Below are 20,020 nucleotides of genomic sequence, written 5' to 3'. Positions count from 1 at the left end.
GCCTTTGTTTCTTTTTGAGAATGTTGGAGTTCATTCTTGTTGGAGAACAATGGCTTGGCTACAAGGCAGCAACTTGAGCGACGGAATATTTTCTGGAAAAAATACGAGGTGGCTGGTAGTTTAGAAATGTTAACTTTTGTATTCAGAAACAAAAGCAATCCTCTCTCGGCCCCTCCTTACCCTTCGAGGAACTGAGCAGCCTTCTCCCCGGCGGACACCCGGCCCTTTTCAGCCGCAGCTCCCCTCGGTCGCCCAGGTGACTCGGCCGCGCCTCTTTGCAGGCCGCCAGCTCCGGACCCCCCGCCCCCTCCCCGGGACCGGCGCGGCTCCGTCCCGGCGGGAACAAGCGACTCCTCGAAGGGCGGAAGCCGCGCGCGGCCCCGCCCTCCCGGAAGCCCCTCCCCGGCGAAGGGGCGGGGCTTCGGGAGAAACATGGCGGCGGCGCTGAGGAGCGTGAAGGTGAGGAGGCGGCGGCGGCGGCGGGGAGGGTCTGGCGCCCAAGCCGGAGAGCGAGGCCGGAAGAGAGGCCGAGGGCGAGGCCTTTCCCGATATGCTGGGGAAGCAGCTGCCGCGAGGAAGGCGCGTGTCTGGGGAGGCGCCCTCGCGCGCCGCCTTGGGGTCTGGCCGGCGGGCGGAAGCGCCACGAGGGGGCTTCTCCCAGGGAAGTAATGGGGGGGGGGTCTTCCCTTTGCTTCCAACAGCTTTATGACAGGCGCCCCTGTCGGGGGAAGGAATGATGGGCACTGCTGGCACCTTTTTCAAACCCAGGGAAGCCTGGGCAGCACCAGGGGGGGGACTGAGCCTGGAAGGCATCGAACACTTTAGAACCTCTTGGCACTCCTGCTTCACCTGAAGGATCATTTTCTCTTTATTCTCTTGATTTCCAGGGAATGGTTGGCCTGGTGACTGGTGGGGCTTCAGGCCTAGGCCGGGCCACGGCAGAGCGGCTGGTGCAACAGGGAGGCAGCGCTGTGCTTGTGGATCTGCCCAAGTCCGAGGGGGAGAGCGTGGCCAAAGCGCTGGGAGAGAGATGCATCTTTGCTCCGGCTGATGTAGGGATTTTTCAAAGGGGGATTTGATAAAGAGGTTGTACCCACAGAGGAGCAGCTGAGCTAAGTGGTTTCCTCTCCTTTCCCAGGTAACATCAGAGTCCGATGTGAAGGCTGCCCTAGCACTGGCACGGGAAAAGTTTGGCCGTGTGGATGTGGCAGTGAACTGTGCTGGGATTGCAGTGGCTGTCAAGACCTATAATATTAAGAAGGACCTTCCTCACAACTTGGAAGACTTCCAGAGAGTTATTAATGTGAGCATTAAGAAAACCCTAGTCCATTCTTGTTATTGGTTTGTCATCAAGTGTTCTTGCTCCGACCATTTCCCTAACAATTCTTGCCTCACAAAAACAGCAAAAAAATTGAGATACCTTACTGAGCAAGTGAGATCTGTAACAAAATGTTGTCGTGTGGAGTGTTCCTCTTCAAGGTGCCTGTCAGCCAGCCATACTCTGCTCCTTTTCAAGTTACAGTGGTACCTCCGGTTACATACGCTTTAGGTTACATATGCTTCAGGTTACAGACTCCGCTAACCCAGAAATAGTGCTTCAGGTTAAGAACTTTGCTTCAGGATGAGAACAGAAATCGTGCTCCGGCGGCGCGGCGGCAGCGGGAGTCCCCATTAGCTAAAGTGGTGCTTCAGGTTAAGAACAGTTTCAGGTTAAGTACGGACCTCCGGAATGAATTAAGTACTTAACCCGAGGTACCACTGAACTCCTTTTCATCCTCCTTTTTCCATTTCCATTTCAACTCTCCCCCCACCCACTACTCCCTCAACTATTTCTCATAAGGTTTGGTTTGCAGACCCTTAATAATCTTGGTCACCCTTCTTTGCACCCAGTATTCTTAAATCGTGGTGCCCAGAACTGGACACAGGACTCTAGGTGTGGTCTGACCAAAGCAGAACAGAGTGGTACTATTACTGCCCTTGTTCTGGACACTACTGTTGATGGAGCCTATAATAGCATTAGCTTTTTTGCTGCTGCATTCCCTTCTTACATCTCAGCTCCTCTGTAAGCTCCTTTTGCAGCCACACTGGTTTCTTTTGGTGCCTCCCAATTTTCGTTCTTGTTGGAATTGTTAGCATTTGTGCCTATAGTTTACCTTTAAGAAACTTCCAACCATTCAGACTCCCTGCTATTTGAGTATTTCTGACCATGTGATCTCATGGTGTTTTTGAAATCAGCCTTCTTAAAGTCCAAAGTGCACATGTCTGACTGCACTCAGCTTTCCCTTGCCTTTGTATCATGAAACCAAGTAAATGATTGCTTCCTCCCAAATTTCCTAGTACTTCCATTTCATACAAGGTCCAAGATAGATGATCCTCTTGTTGCTTCTTCTACCTTCAGGGAAATGAAATTGTAAGTGAGGCAGTGGAGGAATTTGTTACATTCTTGGCAGAGCTTGATATCCAATAGATATTGAGGTAATTGAAGTCTTCTATGACTATTATCTCTTTCTTTTTTGAATGTTTGGTAATCTGCTCTAGGAAGGAATCGTGCAAATCTTCAGTCTTGCTTGGAGGTCTATAGCACACCCACAATAAGGTTACTGTTGTTTCCCTCTCCTACAGTTTTTACTCATATAATCTTTTACATATAACACTATTCATCCCTTCCTGTTTGGTCTATTCCTTTTAAACAAGTTGTACCCCTCAATTTCCACGTTCTAGTCATGAGTCCGACCCCACCAGGTTTCAGTAATGTCCACTATATTGTATTAAGAACTCAAATTAATCTGTTTTTATATATTTTAAAGTGTTTTAAGGGGGTTTTTACTTTTTACTTTGTTGTACCACCGTGAACGGTGGTCTGTATACATGGATTTTTATTTTGTTCCGTTTTATGTTGGTTTGGGGTTGGATAGTGTGTGGGGTGGGGATTTGTTTTGTTGGTACAATTGTTTTTGGTTTGATTTGTTTTTTATTTTGTAAATGGAGGTTGGTTTGAGGCTTGGGATTGCTACCGTGGTGGGGCGAGGGAGGTATGGCGGTGGGGGCAGATGTCATAGGCGAAGGGGATCGAGATACGGATATGCTCGTACCCCTTCCAATCTGCGCCCCATCCCGAGGGACAAAGGTAGGGTGAGCAAGGATTACTCACCTCCGTCACTGGTGTTGTGCAATGCCAGGTCTATAGGCAACAAAACCGCCACCCTGCGAGACTTCTTCACCTCGCAGGGGGTTGACCTGGCTTGTGTGACGGAGACCTGGGTGCGCGAAGGGGAAACTGTTACCTTACGACAGATGGCGCCCCCGGGTTTCTCCGTCCTCTACCAGTAGCAGACTGTGGGCCGGGGGGGAGGGGTGGCATTATTAATCCGGGAAGATTGTTCTTTCAGGGCTCTACCATCGCCATCGATTCCCGGCATTGAATGTGTTGGCCTAGTGTGGGGCTCCAAGGTGAGCTTGGCTGTCTGGCTGGTGTACCGGCCACCTAGCGCACCAGCAGCCACCCTGTCAGGCCTGCTGGAGGCGGTGGCCGACTGGGCCTTGGAGTTCCCAGCCTATTGGTATTGGGGGACTTCAACATCCATGCTGATGCCATTCCCTCCTCACAGGCTCTGGACCTGGTGTCTTCCATGGCGACACTAGGGCTCTCCCAGTTTGTTTCGGGCCCCACACATCAAGCAGGCCACACGCTGGATTTGATCTTTGGCGCCGGTATAGATGTGATCATGTCTCCTTCGATGAAGGTGCCATGGTCTGATCACTAAGCTCTGAAAGCCAGGATTGATTTTCCACCCCCACCCTGCTTAGGTGGCGAGCCAATTTGGGCTCGCCCGCAGAGGCTGATGGACCCTGATAGATTCCGTCAGGCCTTGCGGGACCTTACTCCCCCTGGCGACTCATTGACTGAGCTTGTTGAGGGCTGGAATATCCAGCTCCTAGCAGCCATCGATGAGATCGCACCTAGGCGCCCTCTGCGACCCCGCAGAAACCGGGCTCCCTGGTTTACTGAGGAGCTTCGGAAAATGAAGCGGGACCTCAGACGGCTGGAGCGAGTATGGCGGGGTGCCCGTGACGGAGCCTCAAGAACATCTTATAGGGTTTTTATGAAAACCTACGAGATGGCAGTGAAGGCCGCTAAGAAGTCCTACTTCTCGGCCTCCATTGCCTCCGCTAGCTCTCGCCCGGCGCAATTATTTAGTATAATTAGGTCTTTAACGTCCCTTGAAGGACAGCCAAATTTAAATAACAATTTGACACACAGCTGTGAGACATTTGCAAGCTTTTTTGCGGAGAAGGTCCTGTTGCTCCGCCATGACCTCCCTGCCAATTTGGATACAATAAAGGAACTGGAGGCCCCTCGACTGTCCTCGGGTCCAGTATTGGACCACTTTGACTGGATATACCCAGCCGATGTGGACAGACTCCTCCAAGCTGGAAAGCCCACCACCTGTCCTCTTGACCCGTGCCCGTCTTGGCTGATTAGAGCGTGTCCAGACGAGGTGCGGGCCCCCCTGGGTGATATCATCAATTTGTCCCTTGGCACCGGGATATTCCCAGGGGAACTGAAGGAGGCAGTGGTGCGTCCGCTCTTAAAGAAAACATCATTAGATCCCTTAGATCTATCCAATTACCGCCCGGTTTCGAATCTTCCATTCCTGGGTAAGGTGATTGAGAGAGCGGTTGCTGAACAGCTTGGTAGGTTTCTGGATGAAACATCGGCTCTCGATCCATTCCAGTCCGGCTTCCGCGCTGGTCATGGGACCGAGACGGCTCTGGTCGCCCTAACAGATGATCTCCGCAGGCAGCTGGATCAAGGCGGGTCGGGGCTGCTGATTCTTCTAGACCTGTCAGCAGCCTTCGACATGGTCGATCACGAACTCCTAGACCACCGCCTTGCCAACGTGGGGATCCAGGGCACAGTCCTCCAATGGCTGCACTCGTTTCTCTCTGGTCGGGGACAGAGGGTGGCGCTTGGGGGGGAATTGTCATCGCGCCACTTCTTGGTGTGTGGAGTGCCTCAGGGTGCGATTCTCTCCCCGATGCTTTTTAACATCTTTATGCGCCCCCTCGCCCAGCTTGTCCGGAGTTTTGGGCTGGGTTGCCATCAGTATGCCGATGACACCCAACTCTATCTGTTGATGGATGGCCATCCTGACTCGGCCCCAGACACACTGACCAGATGTCTGGAAGCTGTGGCTGGATGGTTACGTGGGAGCCGGTTGAAGTTAAATCCTCCGTCCTCTGGCTGGGACGGAGCGATATGGGATTGAGGGGGCAACTCCCATCTCTTGCGGGGGTGCAATTAGTGCCAGCATTGTCTGTTAAGAGTTTGGGTGTAATCTTCGATACCTCCCTCTCTATGGAGGCGCAGATTACAGCTATAACAAAGGCGGCATTTTTTCATCTCCGCCAAGCTAAGCAGTTGGCTCCTTATCTCTCTCGCCCTGACCTAGCCACTGTGATCCACGCGACGGTCACCTCCAGACTGGATTATTGTAACTCGCTCTACGTGGGGCTGCCCTTGAGACTGACCCAGAAACTCCAGTGGGTGCAGAATGCCGCGGCGAGACTCCTTATGGGGTCTTCGCTGCGAGATCATATTCATCCGGTACTATACCAGCTGCACTGGCTCCCGGTGGAGTACAGGATCAGGTTTAAGGTGCTGGTTTTAACCTTTAAAGCCCTATACGGCCTAGGACCCTCGTACCTACGGGACCGCCTCTCCCGGTATGTCCCACAGAGAAATTTACGGTCTGCAAATAAAAACATCCTGAAGATCCCAGGCCACAGAGAGGTTAGGCTGGCCTCAACTAGAGCCAGGGCTTTCTCGGCCGCGGCTCCAATCTGGTGGAATGCTCTGTCACAAGAGACTAGGGCCCTGCTGGACCTGACATCTTTCCGCAGGGCCTGCAAGACAGAGCTGTTCCACCAGGCCTTTGGTCAGGGCGCAAAATTTTGCTTAATGGTTGCCATCAATTTGATTTTAATTTGATTTTAATTAATTTTATAATGAATGTTTTTAGAATGTTGGATTATTTTGATTGTTGTTAGCCGCCCTGAGCCCAGCTTCGGCTGGGGAGGGCGGGATATAAATAAAATTTATTATTATTTATTATTGCTTGTTTCCCATACTCTGTACTTTGGTATAGAGACAAGCAGAACAAGTCATTCCTTCCAGCTACTTCCTTCTTGTAGTTTCCTGCCCTTTAGCAGGTTTCTGTTGCAGGACCTCAGTTTCCTGTGTGTGAGTGAAGCTATTATCGCCAGTACCGGGGGTTCTCCTTTCAACTGTCTTCCTGCCCCTCAGGATTTGGATTAAAGCTTTCCTTTTTTTTTATAAATATTTATTGGGGTTTTACAGAAAAAGTAGAATTTTACAGAATGAAAAAAAAAACCACAAAAAAGGATAAACAATAAAAAAAGAAAACACAAAAAATACAAAAATTCATACAAAAAACAAATAGTTAAAGAAGAAGTTAAAAACAAATCCATATTTTTTTTGATATCTTTAAATTCATATGCTTGTTTCCTTGACCTCCTCACACCTCCCCCCTTTGTACTCCCATTTACATAATCAGTTCAGCAAATTCTTACCCTTTTTCATTTATCTTAACTTTATATCATAACATATTATAGCTCAATATTTTCGTCCATTTATCAATACATTTTTTACATATTCTTGGATTAAAGCTTTCCTGATCAGGTTCATGAGACTCTGAGCAAAGATCTTCTTGCCAACCGCTATGAGGTGCCACCCATTTCTTGCCTGAAGTCCTTTCTCAAGGAAGCAGAGACCTTTCCTGACAACACCATGCATACAAACGATGCAGCCAAACCTTTCCTGACAACACCATGCATACAAACGATGCAGCCAAACCTTTCCTGACAACACCATGCATACAAGCCACTGTTTTCCTTCCAGCATTTCCCTCTTTTCCTGGGCCATGACATTCAACAGGGAGTGATGGAAAAACCACCTGTGCTCCAAGGCCCTTCAGATTCCTGCCCAGATTATAATAGTCGCTTGCTGTATGTCAAAGGCTGTGTTGGGCAGTATTGTTTGTACCCCCATCAGAAGGAACGATTGAGTTTAATATTAATATTTGACTTAATGATTTTGAGTGACAAGAGGTGTTTGCTAGACCCAGAGTTCTAATGCGATGAAGTAAAGGTGATGTCTTTCACTATTGGTTTGAAAGGGGTAAGGAAGGGCCAAGCTTTGGGGTGCATAACTTCCACCTGCCTGTGTTCCTCAGGTGAATATTGCTGGAACATTCAACGTAATCCGTCTGACAGCAGGTGAAATGGGACGGAATGAGCCTGACTCAGATGGGCACAGAGGGGTCATCATCAACACTGCCAGTGTGGCTGCCTTTGAGGGGCAGGTAAGTCTCAAGCCTCCCCTGCCAGCTGTATGAGACAAAGAGAATCCCCTGTGTTACAACACAAAAGAATCTGATCAACAAAAGGCAACCCGTGGGCTAATAATGTATTGGCAATATTTATTAAACACTATCAATTGTTTCTTAATTCATAAACAAAAGCCATATAATATGTTGAAGAAGTCACAGGAAGAACTGTTCTGTTTGCTGTTTGTTGTTGCTGTGCTTACAGCACCACCCGGCTCGTTCATTCTCAACCAAACTTTGATATAGATATGAACTGTGGAAAGGCTTTCTGCCTCAGCTTCAGTGTTTCTTTGTGGTTACACACCATTCTAAGCATGTTGATGGAATATTTATTTGACTTCTATTAGTTCATGACTTCTTGCACGTACTAGCCCACATGTTGCCTTTTGTTGATCACATACACTGCCAGCTGGCCTGGTTGGCAACACCCAGCTGACACTACCTTAAAGCAGTATACACACAGGTGTCCTGTGCTTAGTGCCATTCTTACAGAAGAGCAGGACCATAAAGGTCTTTGTTGGATTGCAACTCCCACCAGCCCCAGCCAGTATGGGCAGTGGTCAGGGATTATGTCTGGAAGACCTGAAGTTCCCCATTTCTTCTGCACAACATCAGTAGAATAGTCTAGGGTTAATTATTGCTCTGCTTTGTCCCGGAAACTTGGAGACTGTAAGTTACTGAGCAGAGGGAAACATCTTGTATCTCAAGCTCAATAAAACAGATCATCAACATATTAAAATTAATAATAATTCTATGCCACCCATACTCCAAGTTGGGCAGATGTTTTATTGACAGGATTAGCACCAGGTACTCCCACTATGTGTGCTCCAGCTTCTACTGCACTGTACAAGGGATGCACCTGACAGACCACAATGCTTTGCTGGCATTTCTGGGAGCACTGTTGCCTTACTTGGGTTGTGTGTACATATGTGCCCATTCTGAATGTGTAATGGCAGGGGAGTACAGTAAAATGGAATATTCATTTCATAAGGTTAAAAAAAAATCACAGGTTTGCTCTTGGTTCACAAGATGACAAGAGACTTTGTATTGAGAGGCCGGGTTTAGGCATCAAAGCTGAATTAATTCAAAGATGACCAGCCTCTAGCTTTGAGACAGCCAGTGATTCAGAAAACTTCTACCCAGCAGTAGAGTGAGTAAGAGACTTACAGGTTTGCCTATGATACTCGGGCAGGCTTGTGTTCTGCCCTGTTCTCCTATACCACACTGGTCTGCAGACTAAAGGTGTACCAAGCCTGAGGCAAGGGGCTATATATGTTTTTCAGCAAGGAATAGAGTAAGGATTGTCTTGTACCAAAGACATTGGCCATTGTTATGTTACCTTCAGAGTTTCCCCACAGCTTTATAAAAGGTAACATAACAATGGCCAATGTCTGCTCCTGGGTGTTGCTGAACCATAACCCCCATCATCCCTGGCCATTGGCTGTGCATTCTGGGTGAGGCTGATAGGAGCTGTAATTCAGCAACATCTGGAGAGCCAAAGTTTCCCCACACTTGCTTAAAGGAGTTTGGATGGAGGGCTGGGAGGAAATTTCCCCCTAAACCTGTTTAAGAACTTCCAGTGACTTGCTTTCTACCCCCTCACCTTGCCCCAATTAAGAGTGACTTCAGATTACTGCCCTGCTGTGCTCAGGCTTCCTATACCTCTGGCAGGCTTGTTGCAGTGCTACGCAATCTCCACACCCTCCACATACGCATTTCAGAGAACACTTGTGACTTTAATAAGGGTTTAGAGCGCCATTGTTTTTTTTCCCTCCCCAGGTTGGCCAGGCTGCCTATTCCGCTTCCAAAGGAGGCATTGTGGGAATGACACTGCCCATCGCTCGGGATCTTGCACCTTTGGGGATCCGAGTAGTTACCATTGCACCAGGTAGCACTCCTTCCTTGAATCTGGGCTTTGGGTAAGGAAGGTGTTCTTGGAGGGTGCTCAAGGCTGTAATGGCAGGATTGTATACTCCACAGAACTTGGTACAGAATTCATTAGTGGGGGTAGTGCTATCTGCATACGTTTATGCAAATTTGCCTTTTCCATGTCTTATCCAGAATATCTTGCATATTTAGTCATAGGCATAGGGCTGTATGTGGTACTGAACTTCTGGAATCCTTATTGAACCACCTGTCACATTTCTGATTTCAGCAGGTGCTGACCATGCACTTTTGAACCTATCTTTGCAGCTGTAAGTCCAAGAAACTCATTTTAAAACAAAAACTAAGCTTCTTAGGAAGCTAAATTCTGCACCCAGCAATGCATTCTGTGCTCCAATAATTGTGGCACACTCACACAATGCTCTGCTTAATAGGCATTGTAAAAGTGTAAAGAACAGAGACTGGGGCAACCCTGAGTGTGCTTTTGTTTTTTCCAGGTCTCTTTGCAACACCTCTTCTGGCATCACTTCCTGAGAAAGTGAGGACATTCCTGGCACGGCAGGTGCCCTTCCCAAGTCGTCTTGGTGCTCCGGAGGAGTATGCCCACCTGGTGCAATGCATAGTGGAGAACCCCATGCTCAATGGTGAGGTGATCCGGCTTGATGGGGCTATCCGAATGCAGCCCTGAACTGTAAGCTTGGCCCTGGAAGAGCGAGAGGGTTTGCTTCCCCATCACAAGTCAGGGATTGTTTCTCTGCCCACTGGACCATAATCATGGTACTTTTGAATCTGCTGATGATTACAGCTGCCTATACTATGCTTCCTCAGCTGGAATCTAGGTTAGCAAAAGCAAATGATTAACATCTGGACTATAATAAATGAATTAATTGTATGCTCCTCTTCTCTTGCTGTATGAGTCTTCTCATCCCTTGCTAGTGGGACAATCTAGAAAACCCTATGCTCTAGTCTTCTAACCCACTAATAAGTCCCTGTTCCAAATTTGCAATGCAATCCAGGAGCCCTGTCTCTGTCTTACTACCAAAGACACCTGTGATTCTATTTGGTGTTGATCTTCTTTGTCTCTTTTACTCAGTCTATGATGAGGATAACATGCATGTGCAACACACACACACAAATCTGAGAGTGAAGGAAAGCAAAGTCTTACTAAATCAAATTGTGCAAATAAAGTAGGCAACTTATTTCTAAAGCTTTCAAATTATTTAGAGCTCTTGGGGGGGAATAGTAATGGTAGTGTGGAGTAGCAAAGCAAGTCAGGAAGTATGAAAGGAAGAGTGGTAGTTAGAGGGGAGTATGTTAGTGTGGGGCAGTGAAGTCCTATACCCTGGCTATGACCACGGCCAGTTTATACTGCCTGTTCTCTGGTTTTTGAATTATAAAACTCAGATACCAGACTTCTGTAGCCAGGAAAAGCTGTGTATCAGATAGTGCTGCTGCCCATGAAAGCTGAGAATCGCAGCTTATGGGGGCAGAGTGGCTTTCTGGACTCCAGCCTTAGTCTTGCTACTGCATAACTGCAAGCACCAGCAAGTATGGTCCGGCCCTGCTGAATTTGTTTTTAGCTTGCAGGCATTAACATACAATAAAGGGGTTTTATTATACTTTATATTGTATGGCAATGATGATGAGGTGTATGTTTGTATACCATCCTTCATCCAAAGATCACAAGGCTGTTCAGAACATAATGTATTTTATATACACTTGTTCACTGCTTAGATATTTTATATTAAGAATTTATGAATTCTTAAAATAATGTTTAGTCCCTGTTGAGAGCAAGAAGCTGACTGTGCAGTTTGCCCCGATGGCTTTGATCTTTTATTTCTTGGCTGTTGTGGATAAGCAAACCATTCTGAGCTAAACCACCTACAGATCCCAGAAATACTAGCACCTGATCCTGAGGAAAAGCTGTATAGAGATGTTCCCTTGGAGTTCCACATTCTGTTGTTAAGGCACTCTGTTCTGTGATGTGTGTGCAAAACAAACCACCCTAGCCCCTTACTCTAATTCTCTTCTCCGGGAACCCATTCACACATTAGGGAAGCCAATTCACTCTACACGGAACTTAACAATCATATGGTAAGACATTTATGCAAAGTAGCTTGCCATGTGGTTGAGCAACATTTTACACTGGTATAGACATCCACGTGGAGCGGTCTTCAGGCAATAACATGGAAACTATGGTCTAACAAACATCAGTTGCTTTGTCCTTGTAATTCTACATTACAGCCAGCAGATGACTCCCTTTGTAAATACTGCACAAAAAATACTTTACTGAACGCAAAGCCTTCATTCCAACCAGATTTGGAACTGGGTTTGTTATGCTTCAGTCAGCGGCTGCTAGTGTTAAACTGCAAGTGGTACTGGGCTGTGGGTACATTGGAGTAGACCTCTTTCTCCATATACTGTAAACTGTAAAACAAAGAACAGAAGTGTGTTCAGTGGAAATGTTTGTCACTTCATTAGTGCCAAGGAAGAGTCAGCCTTGGCTTCTGTTTTCAGTAGCGGGACGTAACCTAGGAAGAAAAGATGAAAATGCCTCTGAATATGTGCCTAATGCATCTCCCTCACCTCTGGATCACAACAAAGAGTAGTAAGGATTAGGGGGAAGAAAGGCATTGAGCGCAGGTGGTGGTGCTTCTAGACAAAGCTCAGCCTGTCCTTCAGGGTACCTGCAATTCTCTACCTGAGGAGGCTGCCTCATTTCCACTTCCCGGGGGCAGGGACGAACCTTTCATCCTTGGCCTACTCACTTTGACTTCTGTGCACCCGCCAGATCCTGGTTGTAGGCATCCAGGCTCTTCCTCAGCTGCTGGCGGAAATTCTGCTCCTGCTGCTCCATCTCCATGGCGGCACGGCCAGCCAACTCCCGCTGCCGGTCCCATTCAGCCTCCCTCTGCTGCTCTTCTTCCCGCAGCCTCTAATAGAGTGGGAGAGAATAGGCTCAGGCATAATGTGGCTGACAGAAGTGAAAACTGTTTCACCCCTGGGTAAAATCTCTACTCTTGCTACAAACTCACAAGCCACTGTTCTCTCAACCGTTACCTAACCCCCTCAAATGTTAATATGGAGTTGGTACTGTCCTCCCTTACAGGGCTGTTGTAAGGTGTTCTTGAGTTAATCAATGTAAAAGCTGGACTGTGATTTATATTTTGTATTTTGAACTGTGATTTATATTTTATATATATAGAGAGAGGGAAACAGAACCTTTGTAACATTCCAGGATGGAAAGATAAAGACTGATCTTTCATCTGGGAAAGAAACACCATCCAAAATTTTGTAACCTCCCCCCCCCCAGCATAACAGAGGAATTCAACATAGCACCAAGTGGGGTGGGTGTGCACAGAACGAGGTCTGCTTGTGCAACAGGACTTCCCATCTCCTTCCCCTGTGTGCCCCCTAAACCTACTTTGGGGGTTCCTCCAACTCTCCAGAGCAGATTTAGGGGGTGATGGGGTCCCACCGCATGTGCGGCCCTCATTCCATGCATGCAGTAACTTAGTTGAATCCCACAATAAGGAAAATGCTCTTAAAATGCATAGATAAGGGCTGTGCTTAGGTCAATGTACCTGCTGCTCTGTTCTCTCCTACATAATGGACCATTCTTGAGCTTACAAGGGAAAGCATTCCATGTTACTTAGCTCCACTGTGCTCTGGACAGGTAATGGATTGCCACCTAGTGTACACACACCTTGCATATTATGCAAAGACCTACCTACACATCTGTATTGCCCATGTCAGCACATTCCCACCATTTTCTGGACATCCTCTTAGTTGAATTAGTTACGAAGGAACTTGTGTAACTCACAAGCTTTCTTGCTGCAGCATCAGCTATGCCGCCACTTGCCTGCTTCTCCTTACACTGCTCCTCCTGTGCTTTCCGCACAGCCTCCACTTCTGCAGAGGTCATCCCCTTCCAGCGGTCCGTGATCACACGGTGTGGGCCCACAAGGCTTTTGGCGATGTCAGGGTTTTCTGTCAGGAGGTCACCCGTCAGGTGGTTGTAGATTTCTGCATAGTTATTGTCCTGCTCACGCTGCTGGGCCAGACGCTGCTGCTCAGCAACCTCTGCAGCCTGGTTTGGGAAAGGAGTAGATGGGATGCTGTTGCATCTAAAGCCTTGTGCTCATGTCTTTCTAGCCCAGCCTTTCCCAACTTGGTACTCTCCACATGTGTGCACTACAACTTCCACTAGCCCTGGTCAGCATGCCCAGTGATCAGGGATGATGGAAGTTGGGAGTCCAAAACATCTGGAGGTTGAAGAACGATGCAGATGAATAGCTAATTAATACAGGAAGATGGTACCTGGGCTCGATTAAAGTCAGCTATTGCCATGGCTTTGGCCTTGCGACACTCTTCCTCCAAACGTGCCAGTTCCAGGGCTCGTAGGTCCAGCTCTATCCTCTTTTTGTCCTCCAGGCTGTCTACAAGGAAAGCAGGTGTTCTGACATGCAGTCAAGCTATGTACACACACACCTGATCCTCCCATAAGGCAAAGTGAGGCAGGAGATTTGGAATGGCGTAAGAGTAGCAGAATGGGAGACAGACACATCTGTGTTGCTTTGCAGCTCCTAACTGTTTCAGTAGGGCTTGTGATGCTGGTAGTAAGTTAAGTGATGACTTCCTTCTCCAGTTCCAACAGTGGAAGACTGGTCAAGGAGAAACATGGTCACTGCTTGCATTAGCACCTGTTGTTGACTAGACAAGCCAGTGCTCTAACTTAACAGTGTACCATTGAGCTAACAGCAGAAAATGAGAAGGCCATGTCAAAGCAGGTGATCAGCCCTATAGTAGGACAGGCAATTCCCAATTTACGAAGGGGTTGCATTCCAAGATACTGCATGCACCAGCCTGCCCTGCCTCCTGGTCGTGCCAAAAATGGCACGGGGATCCGTGGTCGTGCATGTGGCGATTGTGCTGGTCTGTGCTCACTTTTGAACAGTACTAGCACACACCTGGCCAAGAAACATACACCAGAGAGTTAGTTGGCTACTATGCCTCTTATCTAGAGCAGGGGTTCTTAACGTGGGATCCATGGATTGGCATCAGGGGGGGTCTGTGTCAGGCACAATAAAGAAAGAAAATGTTTCCAGTGCAATGAAATAAATTGTTCGCAAAATTGTGTGTGTTGATTTCTACCTATACCCTACAACATAGTAAATAAAGATGTTGTAAATAGGCAAGCAAGTTTCCCAGGACTGGGTGAAGCTGAAAAGTGTTCACCCAAGCCTGGGAAAACCCTCGCCTCCAGCAGGACCACTGGGTCCAAGGGAGGCATTGTCGCCGTCACGCAACAGCACCCAACCTGGCGGTAAGTGTCATTACATACCCACCGTGCCCTTATTTTTATTCAGTGCCCCCCCCATTGCACCTGAGGCTACTATCACCCCTCTGAATCATTCCAGAGCCCCCCAGAGGTGGTATCACCCACTTTGGGAAACACTGCTCTTAAAGATTCACCTCCAACTTATCAGTCCAGTTGGGTAAAACTTTTTTAAAAAAACACAAAAATATATATTGATACTTATACAAAATACACCCATTACAAAGTATATTTCTATGATATACTGAGATAAAACAGCTACTTAGTCTAAAAGAACAAAGTCAGAAGAAAGAAAAGGAAAGGAGAAACTTAAAGAATGAGAAAATGTGAGAAAAGGAAAAGCAACCTAAAGAAAGATAAAGAAGAAGAAAATAAAAGGACTTCCAGCTCCATGTTATGCAGCTACATATCATTCCTTAAGAGCAAAACCAGTATTCCAGTTGGGTGAATCTTGTTGGTGCCAAAAATATGAATGGGAGAATTCCTGGATGCCAAGACCCAGTTTTGGGGCAAGTACTCTTTGGTGAGAGAACCCCAGCGGAGATTTAAAGTCATAAAATATATAGCAAAGTAAAGCATGGAAATGCTTGCAGAAAATGCAGGAGAATTCCTTCATCTCCAACTTCTGAGTAATACAAACGGTCTTAAGAAGAGCTCAAGGGAAACAAATAAAGCTTGCAGTTCTACATTTTCACCCAGAACTGAGGCCAAGTACGTTGCAGGGAAACTGGCTGTGCAGAATGATTTACTCCACCTGAGGCACTCGAGTGTCTTGGGCAGGGCCAATGCTGGGACTAGCTAGATGTTATTCTCCACACTCCTTTGTCAACCACAGCAGCTGCCTGGCCTCCTCCCACACAACACCAGCTTCACACTCCTGTGTCCCCAAGCAAAGGATCTTGAGGGCATTTCACACCCCCCATCCTGAACATACCAGCATATTTACGGTCAGCAAGGTCCTTCTCCCGTTCACTTCTCTGCTCCTCCAGGATGCGTTTGTTCTGCTCCTTTAGAAGTTTTTGCCGAGCGTTCGCATTCAGGTCCTCACCAGCAAAGCGCTGCATGCTAGAAGGGCCACACCGAGGGTCATCGTCACTCACGCGGGCTGGGTGGCCTTTGCGTGCCGCCTCTGGGTCATGGATGTCCCACTCCCGGCGCATGGAGGGCTGTTGCTCCCGCTCACGAAAATCCAAGACAGCCTGGTGAAGCTGCTTTTTCCGTTGGCGCTCCTCTTCTTCCAGCATTTGTGCAATCTTGTCACACTGCACCCGATCTGCATCTGCATAAGAACAGCACAGGATGCTGTTAGTCATTGCTCTGTCTGTCTCATGAAAAAGAACTGACTGACAAACCTGGAGATGTAAAGGGAACAAGACAAGGATGTCCATTATCACCATTATTGTTTACCGTATTGGCCCAAATATTAGATGCACCTGCAAATGAGACACGCCTTTAAAATTCAAGGCTTATTTGCAGATGCAGCCTGCCTCCTGGCATTACCGCCTCCTAGCACTACCTCCGCAAGCCGGCACCAGGGGGAGGCTTGGGAGCAGCAGGCAAGCTGCACACCCTTGCCTCACGCTCCTGGGCTGCTTCAGGTTAAGAACGGACCTCCGGAGGTACCACTGTATACCGATTATTGGTAATGTGAGGTACTTCAAGTAATGGCAAAGAGGGTTATCAAAATTTATCTGGTGGGGAAAAAACCAAGGATTAAATTTAAAATATTAACAGATCTTAAAGAAAGACGTAGATTCAAGCTGCCCGATTTAAAATTAAACTATGAAGCTGCCTGTTTGATATGGTCAAAAGAGTGGATATATTTTTAAAAATACAAACCCCGCTGAGGTTGATGCATTTCATTCTGCCCGACCTCCTGCACTTTCTTTCATTTGAATTTAACTGTTGGGGAAACTGACTTGCTCAGGCCCCAGACCAGTGCCCTGAGACAAGTGAGATAAATGACCTCACAGAGAAATGGAGCAGAAACACTTACCGAAAGCTTCATCACGTCGTTTCTCTGCAATTTCTCTGAGTTTTCGCTCTTCCACCTGGGTCTTTAAACCTTCCACATCCACCTTAAAAGTGACATTATAAGTTAATTGCTGCATCTGATGTGGCTGTTTCAGAAGCAAACAGAATGCAGGATTTTGCATGCTGCCCTCCCAAATAAAGACAACAAAGAACATGCAGGAACCTGAAAGATGCAATGGCATAAGCTCTCCTATTTCATGTCAGCTAGTTTAGAATATAGCTTTGAAGCTGCTGACCAGAGCTATTTGGCTCCTATCTTTCTGTGCCAGCTTTGCTGATTTCTGGTTCATTACTGGGCTCAAGTCAAAATGCTGTTTTTACATTTAAAGCCCCAAATGGCTCAGGATAAAGAAGCTTAAAAGGACCACCCGCTACCACATTAGTCTGCCTGTTCTCACAGCTCCTCTGGTAGGGCCTGCTACATGTCCTACCACCAAATGATGCAATAGAATAGGGTCTGGTTTTACTTAATTTCCTGCTGCTTTTGGTTATTTTTTATCTGCTATCCTGGCTTTTTGTGTGTGGTTATGCTTCAATATTTTTACTTGCTTTATTTTTTGCTGTAAGCTGCCTTAAGTGCCTCTGTCCCCTTTGCTATCAATTATCCTATCTTTCTAACAGATCTGATGCTTTTAAGGCTTAAGGTTTAAGCTTTTGGCCTGCATATATAGAATATATGACCACTGAGCATCTAGACCATGAAATATAGATGCTCCTGAGGAGTGATCAGGAGTAATCTATTACGTGAAACACTGAGATGAACACTTGTCATCTGTAAATGATGCCTGTAATAATGGAATTACAGAAAATGAACAGTCCTTGCTTTCACTCATAATACTTCAACCCCTGAAGTTGGAACCTTATTCACGAGATTTTTTGCTGAGAGTTTATTCTTGTATTTATGAATCACTTCCTATGAATCAATTATTTATTGCATTTATATCCCACCTTTTTCTCTAAGGAGCTCAAGGTGGTTCATGGTTCTCCCCCATCTCAACTAAACCTCACAACAAACCTGTGAGTTAGGTTAGGCTAAGAGGCAGTGAGTAGCCAAGGTCCCTAGGTGAGCTTCATGGCCAAGTGGGGATTTGAACCAGTTCCTAGTCTGACACTAACCACTATACCACACTGGCTCTCTCAAAGTGATTAATGTATAGTCCAGATGCCCTTAAGATTTTTGGCCAACATGATGCCCTTAAGATTTTTGGACTACAACTCCCATTATCTCCAGCCAGCATAGCAATTAGTCAGGGATGAAGGGAGTTGAAGTTCAAAACATCTAGAAGGCAGCATGTTAACTGCCCAAAGCCTAGCCCACATCCCCAATAAATGACCTCTCGCTGTGTCTCACTGAACAAGCTGACAAGCTGAGTAAATTTAGAAAGGAGTGTTCAGGTTAAGATGTCTGTGCACAGGGATTACTTCCTACAGGTATCTCAGTTCTGAGGGATAGTTAAGGAGTCTTTCCCAGAACTTCAAAATCAAGGCAGTCCTCCTCCGAAAACATGGCTCTATAAGCCCTCCATGTCTCACCCCCATCGTGCGATAGCGAGCATTAAAGATGCGGCTCTGTCTTTGCTTCTCCCGGTTCCTGCGGGCTTCAATGGCAGCTGCCTCTTTTATATCTGGCTGGATGTCCACTTTATACATCTTTGCACCTGTAACTGAGGGTTGTGTTTTCTTGTCAGAGGAAGAGAGATTTAAGTTTTTAAGTTTTTAAAGCAGACCCAGCTCCATCCCATTGCTAACTAATCTTATCTGAGTGGTGGGAATAGATACCTAGGCCTGTCTCTCTATCTATTCTGGAACAATTTGCAGATAGGTCTTGGGTAAACATGGAATAAGCTTTTCTCCAACATCAGATCTGCCTAGTTCAGTGCTGGGAAACCTTTTCAGCCAGGCGGGCCAGATTCTTATCTGTCCCCACCTCATGGACCAAGCTTGACAGGTGGGTTGCTCTGTCCACCTGTCAAAGTACTTGGGAAGCGTTTCCCAAGTGCATGGCAGCCAGCTAGTTGCGTTGAAACTTCAGTGTGAAGCACTTTGCAAGGCCTCTGCTCAGTGCTTCTCAAGCATTGAGCATATGACTGGCCAAGCTGATTGTGGCAGGGATTGCCTGCATGATCAAGTTCCCCATGAAAGACCACATCTCTACTTCCCACATTTTGTGGTTTGGAGGAAACAACCTTATAAGTCAGAGGTTTCCTAAAGGTGATCTAGTGATTGCTGTCTTCTCCAGTGTTCTAACACAAGACTGCCTTTATTTCAATCCCCCAACAAAGCAAAATGTTGAAAACAATTCACTTTCCCCTTCCTCCCTGGTGGGGAATGGAGGCACTACTTGGGGTCCACTTTAGGTACCAATAAGGGATGCGGGTGGCGGTGTGGTCTAAACCACTAAGCCTAGGGCTTGCTGATCGGAAGGTCGGCGGTTCAAATCCCTGTGACGGGGTGAGCTCCCGTTGTTCAGTCCTAGCTCCTGCCAACCTAGCAGTTTGAAAGCACGTCAAAGTGCAAGTAGATAAATAGGTACCACTCCGGCAGGAAGGTAAACGGCGTTTCTGTGCACTGCTCTGGTTTGCCAGAAGCAGCTTAGCCATGCTGGCCACATGACCTGGAAAAACTGTCTGCGGACAAACGTCGGCTCCTTCGGCCAGTAAAGTGAGATGAGCGCCGCAACACCAGAGTCATTCGTGACTGGACTTAACTGTTAGGGATCCTTTACCTTTTTTACCTCTAGGCACCAAAATGTTTTGGGCTGACCCCGCCTGGTGCTGTGCTGTTTTATTGTAGTTATTTGTATGGTTTCAATAGATTTTATATACAGTTTTATTTTATCAATGTTCTATTGTTTTTTAACTATTCCCCCCCCCCCATGTTTTTAGCAGTTCTTGTTTTTATCAGTAAACTGCCTTGAGTCCCTGTCAGGGGAAAAAGCAGTGTGCAGACCCTTCAAGTGTCCCTATTTTCCAGGGACCTCCCCGATTTAGAGAAGCTGTTCTGGTTTCTGATTTGATCCCAGAATGTCCCGCCTTTCCTTAGGATGTCCCTATTTTCATGCGGCGTGTGCGCGCATATCATGTCATATCATAAATTAGCGCCCTGGACCTCCCAACCGCTGTCCCGCTCTCACCTTCTCCCTCCAGAAGTTTGCGGCCTCCTGGTTGCTATGCCAACAAGCCAGCCTGTTCTGAAACCCCGCGTCGATTTATGCAAATTGAGAAGCGGAGGAACCTATCAGCCAAAAGAAAAGGGCCGGCAGGGCGGGAGCGCCTTTAGAGGAAGGGAAGAGGGAGGAGCCACGTATGCAAACCCTGACGGGCCATAGCGCCCTATCAGCTGTCGGCTTTCCGAA

General features: G+C 47.1%; 2 protein-coding genes and 1 long non-coding RNA gene across 8 annotated transcripts; 1 reads left to right on the top strand and 2 right to left on the bottom strand.

The window, feature by feature from the left end:
- Positions 1-23: 23 nt before the first annotated feature.
- Positions 24-272, bottom strand: LOC310752290. The gene is made up of 2 exons (XR_014542894.1): positions 181-272; positions 24-92 (listed from the first exon to the last, which is right to left on the bottom strand). It is a non-coding gene; the product is annotated as an uncharacterized lncRNA (long non-coding RNA).
- On the top strand, positions 253-10,185 carry HSD17B10 (hydroxysteroid 17-beta dehydrogenase 10). Of its 2 annotated transcripts, none has more exons than XM_083592321.1 (6): positions 253-459; positions 888-1,052; positions 1,139-1,303; positions 7,257-7,385; positions 9,189-9,297; positions 9,791-10,185. In XM_083592321.1, exons 1-6 carry the CDS (start codon positions 433-435, stop codon positions 9,979-9,981), a joined length of 786 nt encoding a protein of 261 aa, XP_083448447.1. In that variant the 5' UTR covers positions 253-432; the 3' UTR covers positions 9,982-10,185. The 2 variants fall into 2 exon arrangements, with proteins under 2 accessions (XP_083448447.1, XP_083448448.1); XM_083592322.1 differs by having other exon boundaries at positions 373-459; positions 9,189-9,328; positions 9,791-10,037.
- Positions 10,186-11,373: 1,188 nt separating this feature from the next.
- Positions 11,374-19,932, bottom strand: RIBC1 (RIB43A domain with coiled-coils 1). Of its 5 annotated transcripts, none has more exons than XM_083592255.1 (8): positions 19,799-19,932; positions 18,199-18,323; positions 16,628-16,709; positions 15,566-15,910; positions 13,614-13,732; positions 13,117-13,383; positions 12,062-12,228; positions 11,374-11,720 (listed from the first exon to the last, which is right to left on the bottom strand). In XM_083592255.1, exons 2-8 carry the CDS (start codon positions 18,313-18,315, stop codon positions 11,639-11,641), a joined length of 1,179 nt encoding a protein of 392 aa, XP_083448381.1. In that variant the 5' UTR covers positions 18,316-18,323; positions 19,799-19,932; the 3' UTR covers positions 11,374-11,638. The 5 variants fall into 5 exon arrangements, with proteins under 5 accessions (XP_083448381.1, XP_083448380.1, XP_083448382.1 ...); XM_083592254.1 differs by having other exon boundaries at positions 18,199-18,329; positions 19,799-19,924; XM_083592256.1 differs by having other exon boundaries at positions 13,156-13,383; positions 18,199-18,329; positions 19,799-19,924.
- Positions 19,933-20,020: the final 88 nt, after the last annotated feature.

This window comes from Podarcis filfolensis, assembly GCF_964270895.1.
Source record: "Podarcis filfolensis genome assembly, chromosome: 17".
Lineage (NCBI taxonomy): Eukaryota > Metazoa > Chordata > Lepidosauria > Squamata > Lacertidae > Podarcis > Podarcis filfolensis.
Note: the sequence above shows the minus strand (reverse complement) of the source record. Positions and strands in the feature narration are given on the sequence as shown.